Source organism: Balearica regulorum, chromosome 3 (genome assembly GCF_011004875.1).
Source record: "Balearica regulorum gibbericeps isolate bBalReg1 chromosome 3, bBalReg1.pri, whole genome shotgun sequence".
Lineage (NCBI taxonomy): Eukaryota > Metazoa > Chordata > Aves > Gruiformes > Gruidae > Balearica > Balearica regulorum.
The window spans coordinates 78,909,652-78,934,241 of record NC_046186.1 but is presented as its reverse complement, the minus strand read 5'-3'; the positions used below and the strand labels follow the sequence as shown (position 1 = coordinate 78,934,241).

The window sequence follows — 24,590 nt, the reverse complement described above, 5'->3', positions numbered from 1 at the left end:
ACACACGGCCAGCTATGAAATGGGAGCAGCCCGGGAGGCCCACGCAGGCCAAACCGCGGATCCCAAGGCTGACTGCGGCCATCAGGTGCTCGCTGAATCCCGTACAGAAAGTGTATGAAGTGGTCACGGGGGCAGCATCTCTGGGGCCTGAGGGCAGTGCGTCCCTTCCTGCACGGTGGTAGGGCCAGACTACACTGGGGAGAAAGCTGCTGCTGCTGAGCCTCTGGGGTGGGATGCTCTAGGTGTGAAATGTCGGTATTAGTTCAAAAACTATTAGCAGTGGGCTGCTGTCTGTCCATGGTCAGGCCCTTTTGCCCTTGCCGTGGACCTTCAGCCCAGTTGCAGCTGGCACAGCGGCTGGGCCCACGGCTTGGCGAGACAGCACAGGGGCACGGGGTGCCTCTCACACGGCACCGTCCCAGCACGGCACGGTCTGTGACAGCCCCCACCGCTGCACCGGCACTGGGCTTCGTCATGGAAGGGAGCAAAGGGTGAATCCAGTACCGGCAAGGTGCCATTGGTCAGCAGGGACAGGCTGAAGGAGGCAATGGGATGATGGAGAAATTAATGGGAAGGACTTTGTTTCCCCACAGCTGATTTCACTTCTTGCATCCAAACAACATTTTATAAAGTAACCCCATCTCAAAGTAGTTCCTACCCCTCCTTTGCTGGCACGTAGTGTGTCCCTGCAGCTCATTTTTTTGGGAGCACGCTCTAGCCCATGGCCATGCTGCATTTTCATGCTGCCAGTCAGCCAGGTACCGACTGCATCTGTCCTTCTGAACCCTGAATTTGGCTCTGCAAGCAGGGGATTGTAGTTGTTAGAGTAAGATCCAGATAGCAACTCTTGCATTGGAAGTCTGTTGTTCTACTGCAGAGATGTAATGAGCAAAAATCGTGTTTATCCTTTCTGGTAGACTGCAGGGGTAGCTGAATATGGGCTATTGAAGAGCATAGCTGTGGTATTTTAGAATTCTGCTTTATTTTTACTCCTGGAAATATCAGCCTCACATTTTTTATTTTAAATCTCATAAAGACATTTATATGAATCTTTATTTTTCTTTCTCCAATTACTGCTGTTCCCAATATGCAATGAGATAATTGGATATGGCATGTGCTAGAAGCCTTAAGTCTCTAGCCACCACGTGGAAAATACCACTGAATACTTTAGCAACAGCAGAGCATTTGGTGTAGGAAAAATTAGTTTGCACTAGCCACAGAAAGTATTCAGCCTCTTTGTTATAACCAGCTGACAAATAGCCTGAGTTGTTTGATGATCCTGGCAATAGTGACCGACTCCCACAGCCACATTCCCCACCCTCTTAGGAAATGAAGCTTTGAACGTGGCTCACTCTCTAACCAAGGGGTTTCAGGCTGGAAGGGTTGCATTGAGGCAACCCCTCCCCGCTCCTCTGCTGGCTGCGGGCTTCAGGGTTACCCTCCCCTCTGCACCGTCTCAGAGCCAAGTGCATTCAAAAGAGCTCTGGCTATTGGGATCGAGATCCTGAGCAAAAACATGCACTGTAGGAAGCCAGGTACTTTTCTCTCCTCAATGCGTAACTTCAGGGGATGAGAGTGAGGAGACTTTTTGCCCTCTTCTGAGGCATCTGTGCTTACCTACTGCTGGAAATAAGGTCTGTGGTGCAATTTGTTGTTGTTCCTGGCGGTGGTATTGACATCTTTCTTGTCTAGCTTGTGGGCTGCACCCCTATGTTTAGGGTTAAATTGCTTGCTGTGTGTATGCAGGAAGCATGGGAAGCGGCCTGGCTTTTGCCTGTAGCATCTGCTGAAGTGGATCCTGAGCTCTCTGTGTTTGCAGGACCAGCAACACTGCCAACGTCCCTGTCCTCTCCTCTGGCACAAGGAGCTACTGCTGGGATCTGGGAGGGTTTTCTGCACGTATGATTTTTCCATGGCTAATGCAGATTTTCTGCCCATGGTCCTTCTAGTCAGACATGAACACAGGGCTCCCATAATCCCTCCGTTAAAGTGCTAATGAGTTACGAGATGCATTTTGGGAGCTACCATTCTTGTTTTAGAACTCACACTTAACAAATGCCTTGAGGCCATAGGTGCAGACACAGGGCCTTCCTTTGGAGCGGTCGTGCCCTGGTTAGTCCCAGCCCAGCCTGGCTGCCAGTGCTGGCATTCAGCTAGCCACGTCCTTCAGCAGGGGGTGAGTGGCAGGGTTTGTTGTGGGAGCAGCTGAGTACAATTTTCCTTAACATTTGCACTGCAAATAATAGAGAGGGTACAAACCATTGCTTTCCAATCTGCTTCAACACAAACCACTTTGAGATCCAAAGAATTACTGCTGAAAATATAAGGCTAGCACGCTAAGGGAGAGCTCTACAGCTGCGATGCTGATTTTATTCTGTTTTCAGAATAAACAGAGGAGGGTAGGAGTTCTTGAAGGCTGCCTTTCCCAAGGATGTTGCCAGAGCATCGGCTGAGCTTTCAGACAACCCAGCACCTTTAAGGCTAACAAGCTTTAAAGGCTGCTCAAAGCTGCTGCCCCAGACTGCTGCTACCACCACTCTGGCCCTGCTTCGTTGATGCCATGGGTAAAACGCAGAGCCCTGCAAGGCATGGCGACAGCTGCTTCAGTGGTGACATCCCAGGCATGGAGGAGCATGAGTAGTTTCTGGTGTCCCTAAGCTGTTTTCCTCTGCCCAAGGGCAGAGGCCAGGAAGGGTTCCTGGCAGCTCAGTTGTTTACCTTGCCACAGCTGGTAGCAGGTCCAGGTGGAGGGTGCTACAGAGGAGGGCAATCAAAGCACAGGAAATCATCTCTCTTGTGAGAAGAGCCAGGGAAAGGAGAAGATCTCTGCAGCCCCTCTGGGAGATGTTACCAATAGGCTTCAGTGTCGTGATCCTGTGAGTGAGCTGCCCAGGAGAGAAGTAAGGAGAGCCCTGCAGGGTGGTGGGGTGGGGCTTGCTTGCTTCTCAGTCATGCCCAAATGTTGTTCACTGTAGGAGTCATAAGCAGCGGCTGGGATGGGGCCTGAAAACTGCTTCTTCTTTCTCCCTGTCAGTGTGTCCTAGTGGTAAAGCTGCTGACTTTTCCCCAGGATGTGGTGGTGTAAAGAACAACCTGCAAGGTCTGCAGGCAGCGATGGCATGGGGGAGGGTGGCAGTAACTCGGCAGGACCTTGATGAAAGTCTCCTGTGATCACTGCATCATTAGGTCAGGGTATATTTTACTTCTGACTGTATTTTATCTCATCTGTGGAACTTGTCTTGCCTGGAGCTTCGGGCTGTCCTTGGAGAGTGGCTCTGTGGTCCTAGCCTCTCAGGCTGCAGAGGACCTTGGCCTCACATGTGTTAATTGTCCAACAGTGTGCTCTCCCAGGGTACGTGTCCTGTGGCTACCGAGTCCGACCTCCTGGGAGCAGCCCCATTTGGCTGTGGACCCCAGATGCCTGAGCAGCTTGGTGATAGTGGCAGCTCGGGATGTGGTTGTGGGAGACCTGCAAGGACTGGTTTGGTGGCAGTGCCACTTGGTGCAAGTGGGTGCAAGACACTGGGGGACTTCTCCAGGGGCCTCTCGGTGCCTAGAAACAAGTGCCTAAACTGAGGGCACTCAGTTTCATTATTTTTCATTTTCATTATTCATGAATTCTTGTGCCTTTTCTTCTGTATACCTTGGAGTTGAGCTCATGACTTGGCAGCTGGGATTGCAAAGGTGGTGATGTTTTGATGTGCCGGGATTTATGGGTCTGAGGTAAAAGGGGTTAAGACAAACCTGCTTGTGCTGAAAAATGGTAGGCCTATTGCTTGCATCCCATGTCCTGAGAGTGGCTGTTGTGAGTTGCCTGCAGTCATGCAGCGTCTATGTCAATGCGTCCATCGTAAGTCCTCTCTCTTTGTTCATGTGGAAATGATGCTGGTGAACATGCAGGTACAGCTTCTTGAGTTCAAGCATCACAGTCTCATCCTGCCTCTTACTGTTGCAAATGCTATGCCAAATCTAGCAGGTAAACCAGATTCTGGTAAGGAAGCGGAAACCAGGCTCAGGTCTGACTATGGACCTCTTTTTCCTCCCTTTGAATTGCCCATTGCATGTTCCCCATATCACAGCTGCTGGTCTGGTAGCTGGTACGGGCAGTTTCAGAGTCTTCATGAGCCAAGGTAAGAGGAGAGGTAGAATGCAACGAGTACATCACTGTAGTGTCTTGGCTGATATAAGGGGCTTGCTTCTCTGCTCTCATGGCATTAGGTAGCGAGCAGTAGCAAAAGATAGCTGCTGTAACTTCCAGCTGGTACGTGTCCACAGTGAATCTAAACAGCTTTCCACAAAAAAGGCATTATAAAGCCTTTTTTCTGGATGGAGACTGGAGGGCAGCGGGTGGTTCACATGTCTGTCTGTAACACAGCATCAGTGGGGGATGTCTAGAGACACGATGCACTTTGCGGCCCCTGGAGGCAGCCTGGGCAGTGGCTCTGGCACTGCCTGGTACCTTCCCAACACCCACTCTGGAATGAGCCCTGTGCCATCTCTGTGAGGTGTCCTTGTTTGGATGCTGCAATATTGAATAGCCTCTTGCAAACTTTGTCCCACCTCTGTCAAGAAGTGCTTCCCACAAGTTGGGCACCATGAAATAGCTTGGCAGATCTGGCTGCCTGAGCTTGGTTGCGTTGCCAAGCACTAAGAGCATCAGGCATGTTAAGCACCAGCTAGCAACTCTCTGTGGATTCAGCCTCAGCAGCAGACCCAGCTGGAGCAGCGCAGGCTGGTCCTCCAGCTCCTTTCTAAGCGGTGTGTGGATGAGTGCATGCATCCGCCTGCGCTGAGCCACCCACCCTGGGGATGGCTTGGGAAATGGGTCCAGAGAAAAGGAGTGCAGATGCCTGGATCTCAGGCACAGATAAAACTCATCAGAGCAGGTGTAATGCACAGCGTGTGATGCAGAGTGTGTCAGGAAGGTCAGCGCTGCCTGACCAAAGCACGTAGTGCTGGAAGTAGCCAAGGTCTGTGGCTGAAGCAAAAAGAAGGACTGCTTGCTAAGCGTCAGCTGCTCTGCAGAATGCTTGTATTTCTGAAGCTGGTTGTGAGTTTAACCTGGAGCTTATGTTATTTCAAATGCCAGCTCAGAGCATGCAGTGGGCAGAGTCTGTGTGTGCACGCTCAGAAAGAGGTGGAGGAGGCTCATGCTGCTAAAAACCCAAACATCTGAAGTGAGGGAGGAAGTATCATCTTCTTTCTTTTGGATCTTCAAAGCTTCTGGTGTGGCTTCCAAAGCTTTTTATAGTAGTGGGGTGGGGATTTTTTTGTTGTTTTGTTTTTATTTTTGTTTAGAGGAGGGAAGGAACTCATTAGTAAAGTCCAGAGGAAAATGAGAAGGAAAACCAGTCCTTCTGGTGCTAGCCTTTGAGTGAACTGCTGGGCAGTGACTCATCCCAGCCAGGATAGTAATTTCATGTAACAGAAAAACAGCAAAAGGGGACACGTGTTAGAGGAGATACTTGCAAGCATGAAGCCGGAGGAGCTGGAAGAACAAGGTGGTGATAACTCAGCTTCACTGTGGTTCCCCAGGGAAACGGGTGCTCATTCCCTGCCTGCAGTCTGTGGATAAGATGTGCAAATCTCATGTTCCTGAAGTTTGACAACTATGGATTCCCACCCAGCCCCCATTGTTTCTACCAAAGCTGATGCTAAATACTTGTCCTGGAGTACTGCAATTCTCTTCTGTTGCTGAATTTAGGCCTTGGTGTTTGAACATTTGAATGTGTCTGGTCACTTGACTATTTAAGCATTTCAGCAGGTTTTTCTGAGGCTAAACTCCAAGTCGTTAGAGACATGTCAAGTTCTGAATAAACAAGAGGTGAATTTGGAACATCGCATCATGTAATTCAAGTACTGAATTACGGATTCCTCTTCCAAATGCTTTGTCTGATCAATCTCAAGCTTGAGAAGTGGGCCCATGTGAACCTCATGAGGTTCAACAAGGCCAAATGCAAGGTTCTGCACCTGGGTCAGAGCAACCCCTGGTACCAATACCGGCTGGGGGATGCAGAGATCGAGAGCAGCCCTGAGGAGAAGGACTTGGGGATGCTGGTGGATGAAAAGCTCAACGTGAGCCAGCAATATGCGCTCACAGCCCAGAAAGCCAACCATGTCCTGGGCTGCATCAGACAGAAGTATGACCAGCAGGTCGAGGGAGGTGATCCTGCCCCTCTACTCCACTCTTGTGAGACCCCACCTGGAGTACTGCGTCCAGCTCTGGGGGCCCCAGTACAAGACAAGCATGGAGCTGTTGGAGAGAGTCCAGAGGAGGGCCATGAAGATGATCAGAGGGCTGGAGCACCTCTCGTATGAAGACAGGCTGAGAGAGTTGCGGTGGTTCAGGCTGGAGAAGAGAAGGCTCTGGGGAGATCTAATTGCGGCTTATCAGTACCTGAAGGGGGCCTCAGGAAAGATGGTGAGGGGCTGTTTACAAGGGCATGGAGTGATAGGACAAGGGGTAATGGCTTTAAGCTGAATGAGGGTCGATTTAGATTAGATGTTAGGAAGAAATTCTTTACTGTGAGGGTGGTGAGGCACTGGAACAGATTGCTCAGAGAGGTGGTAGATGCCCCCTCCCTGGAAACATTCAAGATCAGGTTGGACGAGGCTCTGAGCAACCTGATCTAATTGAAGATGCCTCTGCCTATTGCAGGGGTGTTGGACTAGATGACCTTTAAATGTCCCTTCCAACTCAAACTATTCTATGACTCTTATGATTCAAACTCTTGGGTACGCAGAAGAGGGACCACCCCCCCCCCCTTTTTTTTTTTTTTTAAATCTGAGGTCTTAGGTAAAAACACAGGTGCAGGGGACTGTTGTCATGAAGTAAGGGGCGGTCAAGATCATAATCTCCTGAAAATACTGTCAGAGCCCAAGAGCTCAGAGAGGGATGTGCAGTAGAGCACAAAGATGCATTACCCTGTGGCTGCAGCTTGCCAGCGCCGTCAGGGAGGCTGTAGGTTACACCTGAAAGGAATGGTGGTGCGCCTGTGCCTTTGCAGCCACAGGCTTCACTCTCTGGCACAAGGCTGTGGCCAGGCGCAAGGTGAAACTTTCCGAGCACTGCTGCATCCGGTCCGTCTGTTCCATTTGCTGTGTTTGCTCTCCCTGCCTCTGGGGGCGTGCTGTGAAATGCTTGCTTCTAAATGTCACCAAAGAATAGTTCAGTGCAACTTTTGGACAGTTATTGTTTGGACACGTTGCCAACCTTAGTTAAGACCACGGGCACCTTGCCACTTATTAAAGACAAATTCAAATAAACAAAACCAAATGCAGCTGTCGCAAGATATACTTGCATGATTTGCACGTCCCCAGAGATACTTGCATGACTTCAAGAAGGCTCAAATTTTATCTTTGATTTTTCTGTCACCCTTTTATATAAACAAAATTAGAAGGGGCAAATGCATAGCAAGATAAAATCTGGTTTGATAAAAATGGATGTAAGAAAAGAATTGTAGGCGTTTCCCTTCACTCATGCCCTTCAATTAGATCACCCTGTGCCCTCCTTTGTATGGTATGTGGCTTGCATTTTTGTCTGGCTGGGGCTATGGTTAGTGTTGTTGCTCAAACGCCAAGCTGGTTTTGTGAAAGGCTGTGGTACCTTTGGTGTTCCTGCACCCTGGGCCCGTCCGCTCCTCCATGAGCGGACACTGCTGCCTCTTCCCCGGTTGGAAGGGGCTTGCAAGCCCATCAGCTTGCAACTGCTTGTCCACAGCAGGAGTCGAAAGCCTTTCCCAATAACCGCTTCGTTCTGCCTGTGCTCGCATTCTGCATTGGTTTGGAAAAGTGCTTCATAAAATGGAATCGGCAATTTAATAACAAATTAAACATTTTTGTGAACTTTCCAATGCTAATTATGGTTTTCCTAGTCTGGCTAAAACCAAGAGCAGCCTCTCTTTGTGGTGTGGCTGCTGCCAAGGCATGAAGCCACACGTGGAAATTAAATATATAATTTTAAAACGTCAGCATAGGTCAAAGTTTTGTTTAAGAGTGGGCCAAAGGCCCTGGGTGGTTTAATTACTGCTTTTTTTAACCCCATGATGAGATGCAGCACTGTTAAGCAATTGCAGATCACATCGCTTCCTTGGGCTTTGCTGATATGAGTACTCCTAGGTGGTGAGGAAGATTAATGGCTTGTCTGCAGAGTGTTACGAACTGCAGTGTGAATTTACAGCGCAGCAGCCACGTGCTCAGCATGGGGCGGCTCTGCAATGTTGTTGCTCAAATGCCAAGTTGTTTTGTGAAAGACTTCGGTACTTTTGGCGTTTCTACGCTCCAGGGCCATCTGCGTGGTGCTCCTTGCACAAAGGCATTCCCTGCAGGCGCTGAAAAAACATCCTTATGGGGAATATGGAGGGCAGCTCCTATGCCACGCACTCTGCTCTGCCCCACTGCATGCTGCCTTCCCCCTACGTGGAAAGTGGAGTGCTGCAGGTGAATTGGGGCAGATTTGCAAAGGCAGAAAGAAGGGGTGTTGGACCAGCACTGCAGAGCTTTACATTAGAGCTGGGTAGGTATGGTAGGGATCAAAGTGAAAAACCTCCACAGTGGTTTTATGTCTTTCAAAATTGGGTCCTTGAGCAATCCATTTCCCCAGCCATGGCAAACTGAGAGTTGGGGCTCTAAACCCTTTGCCTGGACCCCTTTGCTAGACTGGGAAGACAGAGGTACTTGCTGAAAGTGCATCCTTAATTCCTTTGCCTTGGCTGCAAGGGGAACCAACTGCCAGTGTTGATAAATTCCATCTGTAATGATAAATCCACAGAGAAATGTGGGCACCAAGCTGCAGTTTTGGGCCAAATTTTGGACTTGTACCTTGAAGGCTATTGTCTGATTCTAGATATGTCTAGACTTCTCCTGCTACATTTGTGTAGATCTGCATATGTATATCTGTGTATTTTGCCCTAGACGAGCACTTGCTGCTATGAGGAGCTAGGAGTTGGCCTGTTAAGAGTCCCACTTTCCCGGCCCCACCTCCAGCTCTGCTGGCTGTCCTACAAGCCGGAGCGTTCACTTGTGTGGGGAGAGACACGAGCTCAAGTCCTTTGTCTTTGAACGGGTTTCAAATTTTCTGCTTTCTGGGAAGGTTCTCGGCCCATGGATTAGAGGACATGTGAGTAGGGTGCCAGGGGCTGAGGCTCGCAGTGTGGAAGCAGCTTCCACCTTTACGTGAGGTGCTGGGGGTACACTGCCATGAACGCCAGACCCTGGGCCTCCCAGGCAGCTGCTGTGCTGGTCAGGCTTCACGCCATTGACTCCTTGGCCAGCTTGACGCTAAACCAGGATGCTGAATACTGAAGTATTCACAAGACCAAATTCTCTTGTGCTTGCTGTGGTTTCAATAATGGGTAGGCTTTTTGAGGAGGAGGTGGCGGCTCCTAGCTACTGTTGCTAACATGGTTTGCTCAGCTCATCCGCAGGGCAAGGAAGAAGGCACAATAAATTCAAGAGGGACGCCTGAAGACCAGGCCAGTGGGTAGCTGGGGTTTGTGGTGCCTTGCATCGCTGTGTGGAGGAATGCCTATTTTGTATGGCTGGCCAGGGGATGGTGGAAGGTGTGACATAGCTGGGAAGTGGCTGAACTGTCACAGGAGAAAGTGGGGGTCCGGGGAGGAGAATGAGAGCCCAGCAGTGAAAGGTTAATGTGCTGACTGCCACCAAGGCATGCTGATCGTGGAGAGGAGAGGATCCCCCTGCACTGAGCAGCATGCCTTCCAAAACTGTGATGCAATCGCCTGGCTGAGCTGGCAGGAGGTAGAGCAGGGTTGAGAGCTCTCCTGCTTCAATGCATTAAGACACCAGCTGAACTCTGGATTATGCACTTGCAGGCTTCACTGAAACGATTTTCTCCTGATTTATATAGTTTTTACTCTCCTTTGGTTGCACCCCTGCCCTCCCAGAAAGCAAAGCTGTATTAGCAAATAGACTACATTGGCACTCTTAAAACAACCACCTTTTTCCTGGTGCTTATGACATCCTGTCTCAATTTTTTTAGAATCCTTTCAAATATCACTTTCTTTATTTCTCCCAGTGTTGGTACCTGTGTTTCAGTTTTACAGTGCCAAAATGATGAGGACTGGTTTATCAGGATAGGTTTTGGTCCACAAAGGAAAGCTTAAAGTCAGCTCTGTGAATATCTGTCACAGCTGCTTTTCTAACATAGCTGTCATTCAAAGCTTGAAAGATCTGAAACTAAAAAAACAAAAAAAAACCCCCAAAAAACACCCCAACAATGGCAGAGAAGGATAGGGCCTTGCAGATGCTGCTTTCCTTGCTCGTCAGGACATTAGTTACATGTCTGAAGATTTCTGCCCCTCCTTTAGCAAGTCTGAGTGAATCTTCAGGCAGAAGACAATTCAGCTTAGGTGCTGGCGTAAAGCCATTTACAACTTTTAACCTTCTTTCCTTCAGTGCATCACATCTGACTCTGGGATTGAGCAGTCACGTCTCTGTAACCCATGAAATTCCAAAACTGAAAGTTCTGAGGGCAGAATGTTAACTTTGCTACCCTGCATATCCTGTACACTTCATTGTGCAGGTCAAACAGCAAGTGATATGCTATGCTGACAAGGAAAACAGGAATAGGGAATGCTGCATATGCACAATTTGGCAGAGTTAATGATAATGTAGCAACTGAAACTTTTAGTGTTTGCTGATATTTGAGGGGTTCATTTCTCAGCTTTAACAGTAAGTATTGCAGCTTTTTTCCCTACCGCACAGATTGTAAATAAATGCCAAGTTTTGAAGAGCAGCTCTGGAAAAGAAAGCATGGTTCATGGCAAGTTACTTTTCTATGCAATGCTTAGGAAATACCAGATCCTTAAAAATATTTGAGGAACTTGAAGATGTTGCTGGAATCAGCTAGCCCTCCCTTGACCTCTTTTAGAGCTCTAATCAGGGCTGCTTTAAGTAGCCTAGCTGTCAGGAGACTGAGGCGAGCTTGAAGCTGCCTGCTGCTGTGTTTCCTTTACCAGGCTAACGTACCTCACCCTGGCTACTTTCTCACCTAAGATTGCTTTAGTGACCATTGAGCTTCCTGAGGTCTCATGTCCAGATTCAGATGTTACTGTTGGAATCAGGTAAAGTTAAGGCATTTTTACCCTTGCGACATTATTTAGGAAAACAAGTATTATTACTGCTCTTTGGTTGTGATGCTAATGTTCTGAGCACCACAGCACTGCATGCAACACAGCAGCTGTTACATATTCAAGGGTGAAATTCCAATAATAGTATGCCATCTAATCTCTGGATAAATATTTATGCTTGTGAAGACTTAGTGACTTGGAGCACTATAAACTCGAGCCTTTTGGGCAGGCCACTGCAATTTAAGCCTTCTTGCAGTGACCTACCACTGACCTCTCTCCCAGTCTAGAGGCAGAGTGATTGCTGGAGGTAAAAACTCAGAGTGGATTGCAAAGCCTCTGCAGAGTAATGACGCAATGCGTAAAACACATCAGACGTTATCTGAACTCAACTACTTGTCTGAGGACTGCTTCTCATCTCTAACATTGCTTCAGTTTCCTTCAGACTTCTCCCAATGTAGCTTCAGTCACAAGCCCTGCACAATGTCTCAACATTGATGTAAGAGGGTGAAAGCCTCTTGATGATGACAAGCATCATCTCACGAGCTGGGTTTTTGGTGTTTTATTCATGTGATGGATGGGAAGTGTGTAGTTAACTTTTTCTAATGTGCAGGCACATCTTCAAGGTTGCTTCAGAAATGCAAGTGAAACAACAGGCCAGACTGCTGCTAAAACAGTTGTACAAGTTAGGACCTATTAGCCATTAGGATCTGAAGTTCAGGACCTTTAGCATTCAAGGGAAAAAACCAAACCAAATCAGGCAAAACTGTAGTCAGTGAGCTCAGCAGAGTTGGGATTCGCTCCAACTAGTTAACCTGAGTGCATTTTCAAAAAGCTTTATAATCCTTCACTTGCTTCCTAAGCTACATTCCAGAGGGATAACAGATACAGCCTTACTCCTTTTTCTCCATCTCACTAGTGCCATTATTTCCTATCTAAAATGAGAGAACAGAACTTCATGCAATATAGCTGATGGGTTCCTTTACACTCCTACCTGTTGACAGTGCATTAGGAATGACCCCATCCATACTAGACAGAAGAGCAAGCCATGATGACATGTCTCGTATTAATCCAAGCTGGGAGGAAGTATTTCCCTTGCTGCTTTGAAACACTGGGATGATTCTTGGACTCCTGAGAAAACAGAAAGCACCCTTGGCCTTTCTGAAGCAAGCATCAGAGTCCCATCAGGGCTCTGTTGACTTAGCTCTACTTGCCCAAAGGAAACATATCACCAAAGCCGTGTCTTGAAGTAGCTTTCCTGAAAGAGTCTGATTTATTTCTATGTCATTCCACCATGGTTGGTAGCTGTTGTCAATGCTTGCTATTATCTTTGGAGTAAGAACATTGTCAGCAGGTTTATGACTTACTAATGCCACACTGAGGATTGTTTATTTTAACTGGCAGTTGATACCTAGAAGAATGGCTTTAGGACAACAATATACATTTCAGTCTGAGGAACTCATTAATAATACTTTAATCCACAGGAGTCTTAAGTTTTATTTTGCTTTACTTGGCACTGGGAAATTTTTTTTCTTGACTTGTCCTCTCTGAACTTGCCGAGCACGAGTTCCAAATCCCAGAGACTGCATTGATTCTGTTAAGTACTTCTGGTCAGGAGAGATACACAGCATCACCAGCAGTTTAGCATCACCTCCTAAAAGCAGGAAAAAAGCAAATCCTACTTATTTACTTCATTATTTTCAGCAAGTTATACACTGGTAATGTGTTTATCTACACAACAACAAGTGTAGGCTACCATTGCTTTTATGAAGCAGAAGATTGTATGTGAAGAGGGCTCTTGAAAACAGACAGCTCCTTCAAGGGAACTCCGTATCTAACAGTATAATATTTGCCCCAGTAGATTAAATGTTTTACAATTTTTAATGTAGATTTTTCCCCTTACAGCTTCATCAGTTAGTCTGCATATATGTTATGGGTCTGGGCACTTCATTAAGCTTTGTTAAATGTTTGTAAATTCAGGGTAATGGCCAAATGGCTTATTTGTGTGACAATAAAGCAAAACAGACTTCTTAAAAGCTCACAGAGAATGATTAAACAAACAAGGAAATTGCCACTTTCAACACTTCACCTAATCAATGTTACCCAAGTCATATACCAGGCATGGTTAAAACCAGGCTCAGTGCCCATACAACATAGCTCCTAAGCTCACTTCTTTCTTTGGCTTTCCCTTTTCACAGTGGGGACTCCAGCGCCAGGTGAAATTCAAAGTTCAAGCAAAAATTCATAGTCTTTCAGAAGTTCTGAAGAACTGTTACCTCCGCCACTGTCAATGCCTTGAACCGGAGACTAAAGGGCTGATGTTTTCTGGCTGAATTAAAAATGGACTAATCCACTATACGGATGGACACAAATCTAACATTACTGCAGGAATCACACTTGCTTTAAAACTATTTCTGCACAGATGAGGAATTAAAGAAGAGGAGGTAACCCAAACACAAAAAGAAGTTGTAGCATAGTACATGCATGTGTTCCGGAGTCTCCCTCCTTTGTTTTAATGCTACAGGGCAGACTGTTAAGGAACGTGCAAATATGTGACTACACCCTGTAGTAACAAAGATTGAAGCTTAATTTGTAAACTGTACCTGGCATGAAACACCAGTGAAATGCAATTATTACCCGTTACACAATCTTACTAGAGATGTTGTGATTTTTACAAGTATATTCCTAAACTGAACCTTGGAAGCACCAAGGTTTAGCCAAATTCAGGAGGCGTTCAGACCTCTCACTGTGTACTCACACTGCTCCAAAGCCAGAGTCTTTAAATAGATAGAGGCCTACATACAAGGGAGAAGTACAAGATCATCCTCTAGTTTTACACAACAAAGGAGGCAAAAGATTGGGAAAAGAAATCTATGTTGTTAAACAAAAGTCAGAATAATTTCTCACCTACAGAGTCCTGAAGCAAATGTGTAAGTTTGCTGTTTCGATATGGTACGTGAGATCGCTGTTCTGCTATTGCTCCAAGAACATCTGCTAGGGCAGACAAGCTGCGGTTAATAAATGACGTCTCTCTCAGTGCTGCACCTGTCACTCCAGACATACCTAGTGCGGTGTAGAAAAAGACAATGGTAGGATGAAGCAAAGCTGCTTCAGCTGTAATTGTGAAAAATTCTGTTGCTGTATCATCTACTCTTGATGCAGCATTTTTGAACACAAATTCTGAACCATGACTTCCAGTCCACCCATGCCAAGAGCAATGTGCAGTGATTGTTTACTCCAGACTGCCAATACATTGTTCAGTGCTTCTACTCTTTGAAAGAAGGTTAAAGAAGGTTCAGTGCCTGCAGATGGTCTGAAGTATCTTGTGATAAAGTTGATCTCTTCAGCTGTACGATGCATCTTGACTCCGTATGTATGATGGAAGTGAGAAAGCAGGAACATCATAAGATCAGACAAGACAACGCTGCTTTTGAAAACACCAGTCCACGGTGTCTCCAGAGGGAAGGTGGTTGTGTTCCACCATTTTTTATAATAGTTAACTGTATCCCTTAGGAAGAAGAGGAGTGACACTGCTGGCATAAGCTACAGAAACAAAACTGTACAGCAGCCATAAGTATGAGGGGTTTACGTTCACCAAAGCCTGTAGGGTGCTGTTCTTTGTGGTATGATTTGCTGTAAGGAAATCAATACAGGAAAACAATGCCCTTCTGCCATCCACCCAGCATGGTGGTAAGTAGCTGTGCCGCCCTCAAGCAACACTGGAAAGATTTGGTCTAGAAATCAAGTTGCACCAATTTCAAGAGGTGCTGCAAGCTCAACTCTGTGATCAGTCTGGGTGAGTGTGCAGTTAAGAGTAATTAATTCCTCCTCTGCCATTTGCGGAAGAGAAACTTGCCATTAGCATTTAGCATCACATGATTCAAATTCAACCTTTCTTCAGGATAGTGGATGAGCTACAGATGTATTTGCAATCACTTCTCATTGCCCAGAGCACATGATCCATGCTAGGCAGAGCTAATGGTAGCGGCATGGTCCAAAGGGGTTAACAGGTTCCACAACTGCCTTCTATCCCACCTCTAGAGAGACTAAGAGGCTGTACAGAGTGGCTAAGGATCTTATTTTCCCTTTAGGCCAGCATTTTCCCAACTGGGAGAAAAAGAGAGGTGTTCGAGCGGCAAGCGTGAAAAGGCACAGTAACAGAAAAAAACCACAAAAGTTGGGCAGTGAGGGCTGGAGAAATGTGACTGTGGGAGAGGATGGGGCTGGAAGGGTAGAGTCTCTTTGCAGAGAGGCACAGAGCAAAACCATTTGGAAGACCCTGCCACAGAGTGTCAATAATCTGAGATAGGATGTATCTCAGACTAACTTTATTGGGGTCTGCGTCTACAGCCATCCCCAGGCTTCTTTTATAGTAACTGAAGGTGGACTCCTGAGACAATGGATATCACCCTAAAGCAGAAAACTGCAAATACATGAGGGGGTACATGTTTAAACTGCTGATTATCTACATTTGGTCAGATGAACTCCCACAAAGCATTTAGCTGAGTTTTCAAACTGAAACCTAGTTTGCTAACAAGGGACCACTTAGTAAATGCTGTAAACCAGGATGGCTGTGGAGCTAAGAAGGCAGAGTGCTGATGTACATTTCATGTGTGTGAGATGCCTGCTACCGCTGCTCTCAGATTTATCCGCATTTTAAAACAATTACAGGTTAACAGCTGCCCTCACTTCTATCAGAGTAAGTCCAACATCTCCAAACCTCCACCAGTGTAGCCGATGGCAGAGGTTAGTCTGCTGTATGTGCTGGGCCACACTGAACGCTGATGTAAGTGAGCACAGTTCTTCTGGGCTTCACTGGAGGATCTGGCCCGCCAAGCCCCAAACCAAGTAAGTATTTGTCCTGGTTGGACTGAGAGAACAAACACACACACTGTTGCTCAATTACACATTTACCAAACAGTTTCCAGCACTTAGAGCAAATGAAAAAAATAATGTATTATATTAGGTTTCTCTGTAGAACAAAAGTTTAACAGTGAGCAACAGCAAAAATTCTTGGCAGTAAAGTAAAAGATTCTTTCATAATACTGGTTCAGTTTTCAAAACATTATTTCTGGAATGGTACATTTGGCTGCATGGCTTTTCTTGGTAAGAAAGCTTGTCCTTTAGGAAATAATCAAGTTTTTGAAATTACTGTGTGCATAAAGGAGGGGGGAAGAGGAAAATGCTTTGAAGAAACAATGAAAACAATATTATCTTTTCAACACTAACTTCCTCCAAGACTTTTTCCACAGTAAGGCAGAAAAACCTACACATGGTGATATCAATTATTACAGATATTTGTAATATTTAAATAATTTATGCACTTTAAACATTTCTGTACAAAGACATGCTAATTTTCAGAGTAGAAAAACAGGCCTAATAAAACCAGTCTGAACAAATAATATACCTATGATATGGGTAACCGCCCTGGGCTTATTTTAGGCTTATGCAGTCAGATTTTCAGTTAAACTGTACGAGTGTAAAACTGGAACAGTCAGGCCCACAAATTTTGTTTATGTCAGGGTCTGTGGGTTTAAACCACCCCATGTGAAAGCAGGGTAGCAGATATCCCTACATAAAGAGGTAAAGGCGACTGTTGTAACCTGGATCTGGGATGATCTATGCCCATAAACAGACACGTTCGCTTACCGACACACTCGCTGCCAGCCAGATCCACCAGCTGCAATCTAGTTTTGACTTGTTTCAGTTTCTCAGTAGCTTCAAGCTGTGTTGGTGAAGATGCTCTGGAAGAAGAGGTGGATTTATTGTCTCTCATTTTTTGTGGAAAGGTGCAGGAAACCTCTTTATTTAGTCTCTGACTGGTTTGTTCATCTTCCCATGAAGTACCTGGTTAATGGAAAAAACAAACAAGAGCTTCTCACTGACACTGGAAACTGAGATGGGGAAAAAATGGGGCATCAATAGGGGAGGTACAATATCTGCTGGTTTAGGCTATTCCAACAGAAGCAATGTACAAGTCAACGGCACGGGCAGGCTGAATGACTATCTCATTTAAGGGTTTTTTTCATCAAACCGATTGTACCAGTTGGTAACAAGACTTAGTGTAGGTTGTGTTGTATCTAATATCCCTGTTGTTCACACTTCTGTGTGGAAAACAAGACAGACAAGTCCAGTAACGACTTTAATAAGGCATTTTTTCATGTTTTAGATTGACTGCAGTCAAAGTGAGGTTTTGCACATTTGGGAGCAGTAAGCTCTGAAGTCTGTTTCTATGCATTTGAAACATCACCTGCTGGTGCTCTGGCAAAAAAAAAAAGTTCATCCTGCCTCTTCTGTTTTGTCCTTTGCTGCTGTTCCCTCTAGACTTCCTTCAGCCCTCTCATGCCACTGCTGCATCTCCACATGATGAGCTATTAGCCTCGATAGCTAATTACTCCCACTTGTTCAGGTTGGTTACCTACTACTCCTAATAGTTCTGTAGCTGCACTAGACTGCTTCATATCCTTCCTCTTCCTCAACAGCAGCTTCTGGCTTTCACTCTGCTGGGAAGGAGGAGGAAGAGAGATTCTTTGGGAAAGTTGCTTTGACATCAGCTTAGCAGGAGTATATGCAAAAGGGCCTTCCCTAAGCAGTTTTGCTTTTTTCCTTCAGTGTTTTGGTTTTCATCCATATCTCTCTCTCTGAAAGACAAAAAAGAATAACAGGTATGTACTCTGCTACACATAATAGAAACAACAGACTCTTTTGCAATAGTACAAAGTTCCTAGCTGCAAAACTGGAGCAAGGAACAGACCGAATTGGGTTGCAGACCTCTGTACCTCTCCAGCTAGGCTGTTGCTAAACCCCAAGCTAGCTGTTCACAGTGTGGAGAGAGCAGCTGTGTTGGTTTACAAAGAATAGATGGCTTCAGGCCATACAGTGTAAAAATGTTTCCACTTCTCTTCAGGTTGTGATGAGGAAACTAAGTAACTGCTGTCCTCAAATGACAGATAATACTGAAACAAAATGCTAAAAGACTTTAATCAAACCGAAACAAGTTTGTCAACCCTGACTCTAGATGCAGAATTCATCATAGACTTTGTAACTTCTTATTTAAATCAGGAATCACTCCTTTTAAACAAGACAGAATGGACTGTCACAGTGCTATAGTGAGGTCCCATTTGCTGGGCTGCTCTACGCTCCCCCCCCCATATTGCACATCCTCATCTATGCGCTATGAGCTGAAAGCCTCAGTCTGCGCTCGGAATAAATTAGACATTTCTATGGAGCTTTGCTGCCAGACAACATGGCATAGTCGGGTGACTGCAGTTCAAAATGGCGAAGGGAGTCTGGACTAGACAAGATGGCTGGTGTGCTAATGGTGCAAACTCTGAGTTTTGAAAAGTTACATCTGTCTGATAGACAAAAATCTGGAACTGCCTAGAGCTAACATCTGGAACTGCAACTTGTGAAGTAACTGTGTCTTTTGGCAAGGCCGATAGGTAAGCAAGAGCACTGTTCTGTTTTGCTAATATTGTCGGTTTAATTTCTGATAGCAATCTAAGGGAAAAAATGTTAAGTATTTTCCACTTTCTAAAACCATATTGTTGTTGCAGAGCATGAAGGAGATGGACCACAGCACTGGAAGCAGAGAGCCCAATTACAACATGAGCAAAAGAAAACAAAGTTAACCCCCAAAAGCCAAAGTTATTCCTAAAGCAACAAACTGGTAAGTCTAGGCATGGTAATAAGTAGAAATACAGGTTTTGCTGCAGTAAAGAACTATGTTGTCTGTTTCTACAGTGGCCTATTATTAACAGTGCAAGAGACTCTGAATTTAATGGACGTTTTTGCATGGCAGTGGGTAAAAAAAAGTAATTCTTTCTCACCCAAAAGCATATGATGATCCCTAAAATGCATGGTGAGCTTTACCACAAACTTTGCATAATTATATGATATGTCATGCAAAGTGATTTCACTACTGTATTTCAGTATCTATCTTACTGATATCTTAGCTATTTTATCTTATGCCTTATCTTATGCCTTATTGATAACATTTATTTCATTACTTGTTTCATGCTATAAAACTTCAAGAACTCTGTAAGTCAAGCTGTAAAGAAAAGTAAAAGTTTTTATGAAAGTGAAAGTTTCAGTAGCATTCGAACATCAAACTGGTCTGTTATTTAAGAAGGTATGTAGGAGTTAAACAATGGAAGAGGAACTGAGGGAATGTATTAAACATTAGAAAAAGGAGGAAAACACAATATGAAGATCTCTCAGTCCACAGAGAGTTTTTCAAAAACCAGCTGGCTCTAGATGTATTTTAGTAACACCCTACTTACCAAAGTTATCTCCAGAGACAATTGTGGTTATGGTCAGTGTAACTACCAGATGAGAACGAGAGGAATGAGCATGCACCAGTGTTGGGTGCCTGACTCTCAGCTGTAGGCCTTTGTTGACTAGATGCAAAAATTCAGATGCATTTTCAACAGTCCTAGGAAGTAAAGAAGCAAGCAGAAGATTTAACTGACTCACAGTAAAAATCACAAGAGAAAGCTGACAACTTAGACATGAATCTCAGCATGTCTTCCACTTCCCCACTCTTCTAACCCCTTATACTAATCTCAGTTTTGAGCTGCACAAACAACCGTATACACTTTTTCAGGTGGGATATAGTCCAAGATGAAAATTCAAGACAAAAGCTGTGATGTAGTAATGAGGGTGCTGCCAAAGTGGCCTGCCAGCCTTGCAGGTCTATAGGTACTGTAGCTCCACTGTACAAGTGACTGAAATTTCTACACATTGGAAGAAAAGACACAGATTTAGATATTCCTCGAATCTCCGGTCTTACAGAAGTAGAGTTGTCCAGTTTATGTTAAGGTAGCTCCTGCTCTTTGGGAGGGGCAGAATTAGGGCCAAAAAAAAAAAAAAAAAAAAAATTTATCTGGGTCTTTGGAAATCATATTTTGCATTCAGAATTAAATCCAGAATCCTTGGCAAAAAGTTCAGTTTCACTGTTCAATGAGCAGGGACTCCAGCACAGTGCCAGAATAGATAGGCATAAGTTTCTATAGACCATTTTATCTCGTAATATCCATTTTCTTTTCCAGTTAAAGGAAATACTGCAAATATGACGGATCGAAGGGCAAAAACCTAACACAGAAAGTGAAATAAACTGATTAGGTAAAGAAAAAACCCACTATGATTTCCGCCAGGTTTACAATATTTAAAACAAATGAAGGTTGCCTACCCTTTCCTTTCACTGCATTGCCTTCTTCAATAATGACTCAAGTTACATCACCTAAACATTAGTTTCTAGATGGGGGTATAAATTATTATGACTGCATATCACAGCCTGGTTACTGAATGCCCTATAACACCAGAATCATTAATAACTCTCCTGACAGGCTACAGGCTTGGTTCCACATCGCTGCAGTCAGCAAAAGCAAGCATGCGATAAAAGGCAAGGCCTTCATGACTTAGATTTGGCTGATTTCAGTGAAAGTCACACTAGGCACAAACTTATTTTATACTAAGAAGAGCCATACTTGAAGAGTTTAGAGACAAAAGAGCTATACCCCGCTAAAACAAGTGCCTCTGAAAATAAAGCAAGGGCATCTGAAGAACAGAAAAACATTTGTCCACACCATGCGTATAGATGCTTAAGAGAAGCAGCCACCTAAATGCAGTTCCCTGAGTAACCAGGGCTGCAGGAGCTAAACGATCACTATAGACTTTGCGGATCAATCCTGAGCTGTATGTGCTGGCCTCCCCTGTAGTATCTCTGCCTCTGTGCATCCACTGGCAACGTCTCCCTGGCTGTTTGACCTGGCACCAGCCGGGGAGCGGTGGCTGTAGTTCCTACTGTCAGAGAAGGCAGAGCCTCACGCCGGGGTGACCCGACTATTGCCTCAAGTCCACGGAGGCAGATCTTGCCTTCCTGAGATTTGAACCATATCCTCCAATAGCTAGTCAGCCAGGACCGGATGGGCCTGAGAGGTAAGCAGCCTTCACCAGGACGTAGCCACAGGCGATCAGCTTCTGCAGGCTGCTGCTGTGCACTGGCACGGGGTCAGTGCTACAAGCTGCTGTCCTCGAACTAGTGTTTGCAGGAGATAGGTCTCAGGGTATGCTGTCAGTGCTGGTCACCTACTGGGAAACTGCAGTTGACTTTGGAGGTAAAAAGCATCCCCATCGCAGTGCTGCTAGCTTGGCACAGCAGCTTCTCAGCAGGACTGACAGTAATAATTTTTTAGTATAATCTCTACAACTTTATCATGCTGTATGTACCGCACATTCCAGGACCAGATTCTACAAAGAGAAGCCCTGTTGTGGTTAGGTTAAAAATTTGATGCTGAACATTCTCCAAAGTCAACCAAGCCATAAAAGAAGAAAGAGACTGAGGTTTTTGTGATTCAGTAAGATGTACATGTTAGCAGGAAAAAAACTACTGTACTTTAATGGATATATGGAGAAGCCAACGAGACCCAGCAGGCCAATATGTTCTAGATGAAATATTATCACAAATGAGGATGTGTTTTTATTCAAAGCACCAGCTGTTTACTTTAGATTTTGGGCAGCTGGGTGGCCTCATTCAATGGTTCCCTTACTTTGTTTGGGTTTGCTTTTTCTTATTAACCTTTTGTGTAATTATTAATATAACCTGTTTATGAATTAGACTTCTTTTGTTGCTTGCATTGTAATTGAGATACAAGTCCATATTCTTTAGATTTGCATTAGAACTGAATATTTATCAATTGATTGAGATATAAGTGATTTTTAAGAGGTGCTTAGTTCAAGGCGCCAGGTTCCTTTACCATAATTTAAAATCTACAGAGATAAACAGAGCAGCCATTTTATTAACTAGAAGCACAAATGAAACCTCACTGCAGCATCTGGTTCTTGTCTGTATGGCACAAGCCCTGCTACATCTCACCTCTCCCTTCCCCAAAGCCTAGGGAAAGAGATGGGTCACCCCCTAACTATGGAAAGCTCCCTTGGGAAGGAGAGCAGGCGTTTTTCAGGAATGAAACGAGGCCAGCATCTTGATTACTGAAATACCATAATCAAAAATTACTTGGACGTTCTGATGAAGCAGGAAAAGTTCAACTCCCATCATACCCACACTATATGCGCTTATCTTCATTTTCTAAGTCATACAGTTCCTTTCTTCTCTAGTCAAAGGAAAAAAACTCCTTCAAGAAAGATTCAGCACACATAGGTTAGGCTCTGCTCCCAATCTCTTCTGAAGGAGTTTTTCATTCCCTTGGCAGCAGAGCCTTAACTACATGCTAAAAGTTGGAGTAGAGTCACAGTTGGGGAAATCCAAGAACAGAGACTGAGAGAAACCAACCAGTCTGCATAATGCAGACAGAGAGGGCAAAAGGATTCATTGCTTCAAGCTCCAGTCATTTTTAATTCATTCCATGCTCTTATGGAGCATGCTGAATGCAATCAAGGATGCAGAATTTCTCTGGGAATCATATTTAACTTCAAGACTGAAGAGCAGGCATACCCCAGATACAAATGTTAATCCTTCCTAGAATATTGCAGTGATTATTATTTCATAGAAAGAAAGGAGAGTTATATAGCCCCCATGGTGAAGAAAGCCACTTTACAATTTCTCTGGAGTCCCGCTTTTCTATGAGCAGTTCAATGGCTAGAAAATACAACTCAATAAATGCGTAAAACTAGGTAGAATAAAAGCATGTTTGTGCAAACCTCCAGTGCATTCCTGTATTTTTATCAAGGTTTTCTGGCAATAGCATAAACCCACATAAACAAACAAGTGCTAGTCTGCTTATGTGACAAAGTCCCACAAGACAAAAATACTGCCTTCAATTATTTCCACTGAGGGTGTGTTTTATTTTAATTGGGGTGGGGGAAGAATGCTTTTCATAGTTGACTTCTAATTCCTCCTGGAAAAGTAGAGATTAGGCCTTGACAAGCATTATTACAGAGAAGCGAAGAAAAACATCATGTTTCCCCCAGAAACGTAAAACACTAATACTGTGCTAAACATTTGAATAGGGCAAGATGTTTCTTTTCACAAACATTATTTATTTGCCTAAGGAACAGAACATTTTTTTCTAAGTTTCTAGACCTCTCTGTAGTGCACAGTAGAAACGTTCCCTTTTAGAATCTGTTCACATCCTGGGTGCTCACAAGGAGATGTCCAGTAGCTTAATCCCACTGGGCAGCATCACCTCTCTGGTGCCACTTGTGCTTCTTATCATAATTATTTTGCTAATGTTGATTTAATACTAGCATAAACAACACAGCCACTACTAAAATGAAGCATGTGAAACAGATTCAGTCTTGTTAATGGATGAATTGTTATGAACATGTGATTTTTACCATCTAGTTAGCCAAGGTGTTTTATATATAACAAGAAAGTATTATACATTTGCTTTGTACGCAACACATACATAACACCAAGAATCATTCCCATGTGTACTAGAACAAGTCTTTGCAATGTTTACTAAGTACAAGAAGGCATTAAAATAAGTATAGCTGTAGCCTTAAATACCTTAGCTCTCCCTACAGCGTCAAGATGTGTAAATAAGAACCAAACTTACCATACACTGATGCTGGGAAGGTATACGTCTTAAAACTGAATGGGTAGAAGCTTAGCTACTTCTTAGCTTTTAGTTTTAAGAACCTGGATTTTCAAGCATTATGGCTTCAAATGCCAGCATATCAATTCCCACTTTAATGTCTCCAGTTATAAAGACAGAATACTAAGCAGTGTAAGATGGGTATTTATGTTAAAAGATCACTTAAAATCTTATTCTTTCTGAAGTACTTTTTTTAACTCCAGTGCATGTAGGGAAAGCTAACACTCTACAGCTGCTTAAAAAAAATCTACACTAAGTACATACAGTTCTAGTATAATCCGTAAATTTTATAATTTGGTAAGACTGAAGGGAAAGGGCTTTGTGACTGGGTTACCTCTTCTTTTTCTACAGCTGACAAGATGCCCTAGTTTCAGCAACAACAAAATACACAGCTATCTTCAGGCATTCTGAGTGGAAGACACTTCACACAGGATTATAACCCAAACTAATTGTGCTCTTATTTCTGAAAGTATTTTGACACTTGCAGCCAACTGCAGTTTAATGGACTGAGGTAATGGAAACAGTGAGAACAGTTCTTTTGCATATGGTAAGGACTCATTGTTTAGAAGTGATAACTGGTGCCTATAATGGAATTTTGTGACAGCTATACATTGCATTGACACCAGATCATGGTTGGATGATAAGGATCAAATCGTGTACTTACTCATGCGTAAGCAATGGAACATCGCTCTTTCCTTCTCTGGTTGTGACAACGTCACGTTTGACGCCAAATACTTTTCCACAACTGTCTTTGGCCAGAAGATCAAAAATGTCATTATTATACACTTCGACAACAGAAACCTCAACCCAGTAACTTCCTGGTGGCTTTTCTGAAATAAGCCTGGAGAATAAAAATAGAAAAAAGAAAAAAAAAAAGCAAGAAAAAAGCCAAAAAATGTTGAAGTTAAACCCCAAGTGAACAATCTCTAAATAAAAATCTATTCTT

The 24,590-nt window shown here is 44.3% G+C and overlaps 1 protein-coding gene and 1 long non-coding RNA gene across 5 annotated transcripts in view; one reads left to right on the top strand and one right to left on the bottom strand.

Annotated features, from left to right (window-relative positions):
* The first annotated feature begins 1,409 nt into the window (after window positions 1-1,409).
* Window positions 1,410-24,405, top strand: LOC142601035 (uncharacterized). 2 transcript variants are annotated; one of them, XR_012834589.1, is made up of 4 exons: window positions 1,410-1,535; window positions 14,601-14,777; window positions 18,644-18,756; window positions 23,996-24,405. It is a non-coding gene; the product is annotated as an uncharacterized LOC142601035 (long non-coding RNA). The 2 variants fall into 2 exon arrangements; XR_012834590.1 differs by lacking the exons at window positions 1,410-1,535; window positions 14,601-14,777 and adding an exon at window positions 15,628-15,935.
* KIF25 (kinesin family member 25) overlaps window positions 12,557-24,590 on the bottom strand; it is a 45,019-nt gene continuing 32,985 nt past the window's right edge. For all 3 annotated transcript variants that reach the window (XM_075748620.1, XM_075748617.1, XM_075748618.1), the window contains exons 11-15: window positions 24,309-24,485; window positions 19,370-19,521; window positions 16,737-16,934; window positions 13,995-14,150; window positions 12,557-12,741 (exon numbers count right to left, since the gene is read on the bottom strand). In XM_075748620.1, the coding sequence (XP_075604735.1) occupies window positions 12,584-12,741; window positions 13,995-14,150; window positions 16,737-16,934; window positions 19,370-19,521; window positions 24,309-24,485 (841 nt within the window). In that variant the 3' untranslated portion in view covers window positions 12,557-12,583. The remainder of the gene's footprint in view (window positions 12,742-13,994; window positions 14,151-16,736; window positions 16,935-19,369; window positions 19,522-24,308; window positions 24,486-24,590) is intronic.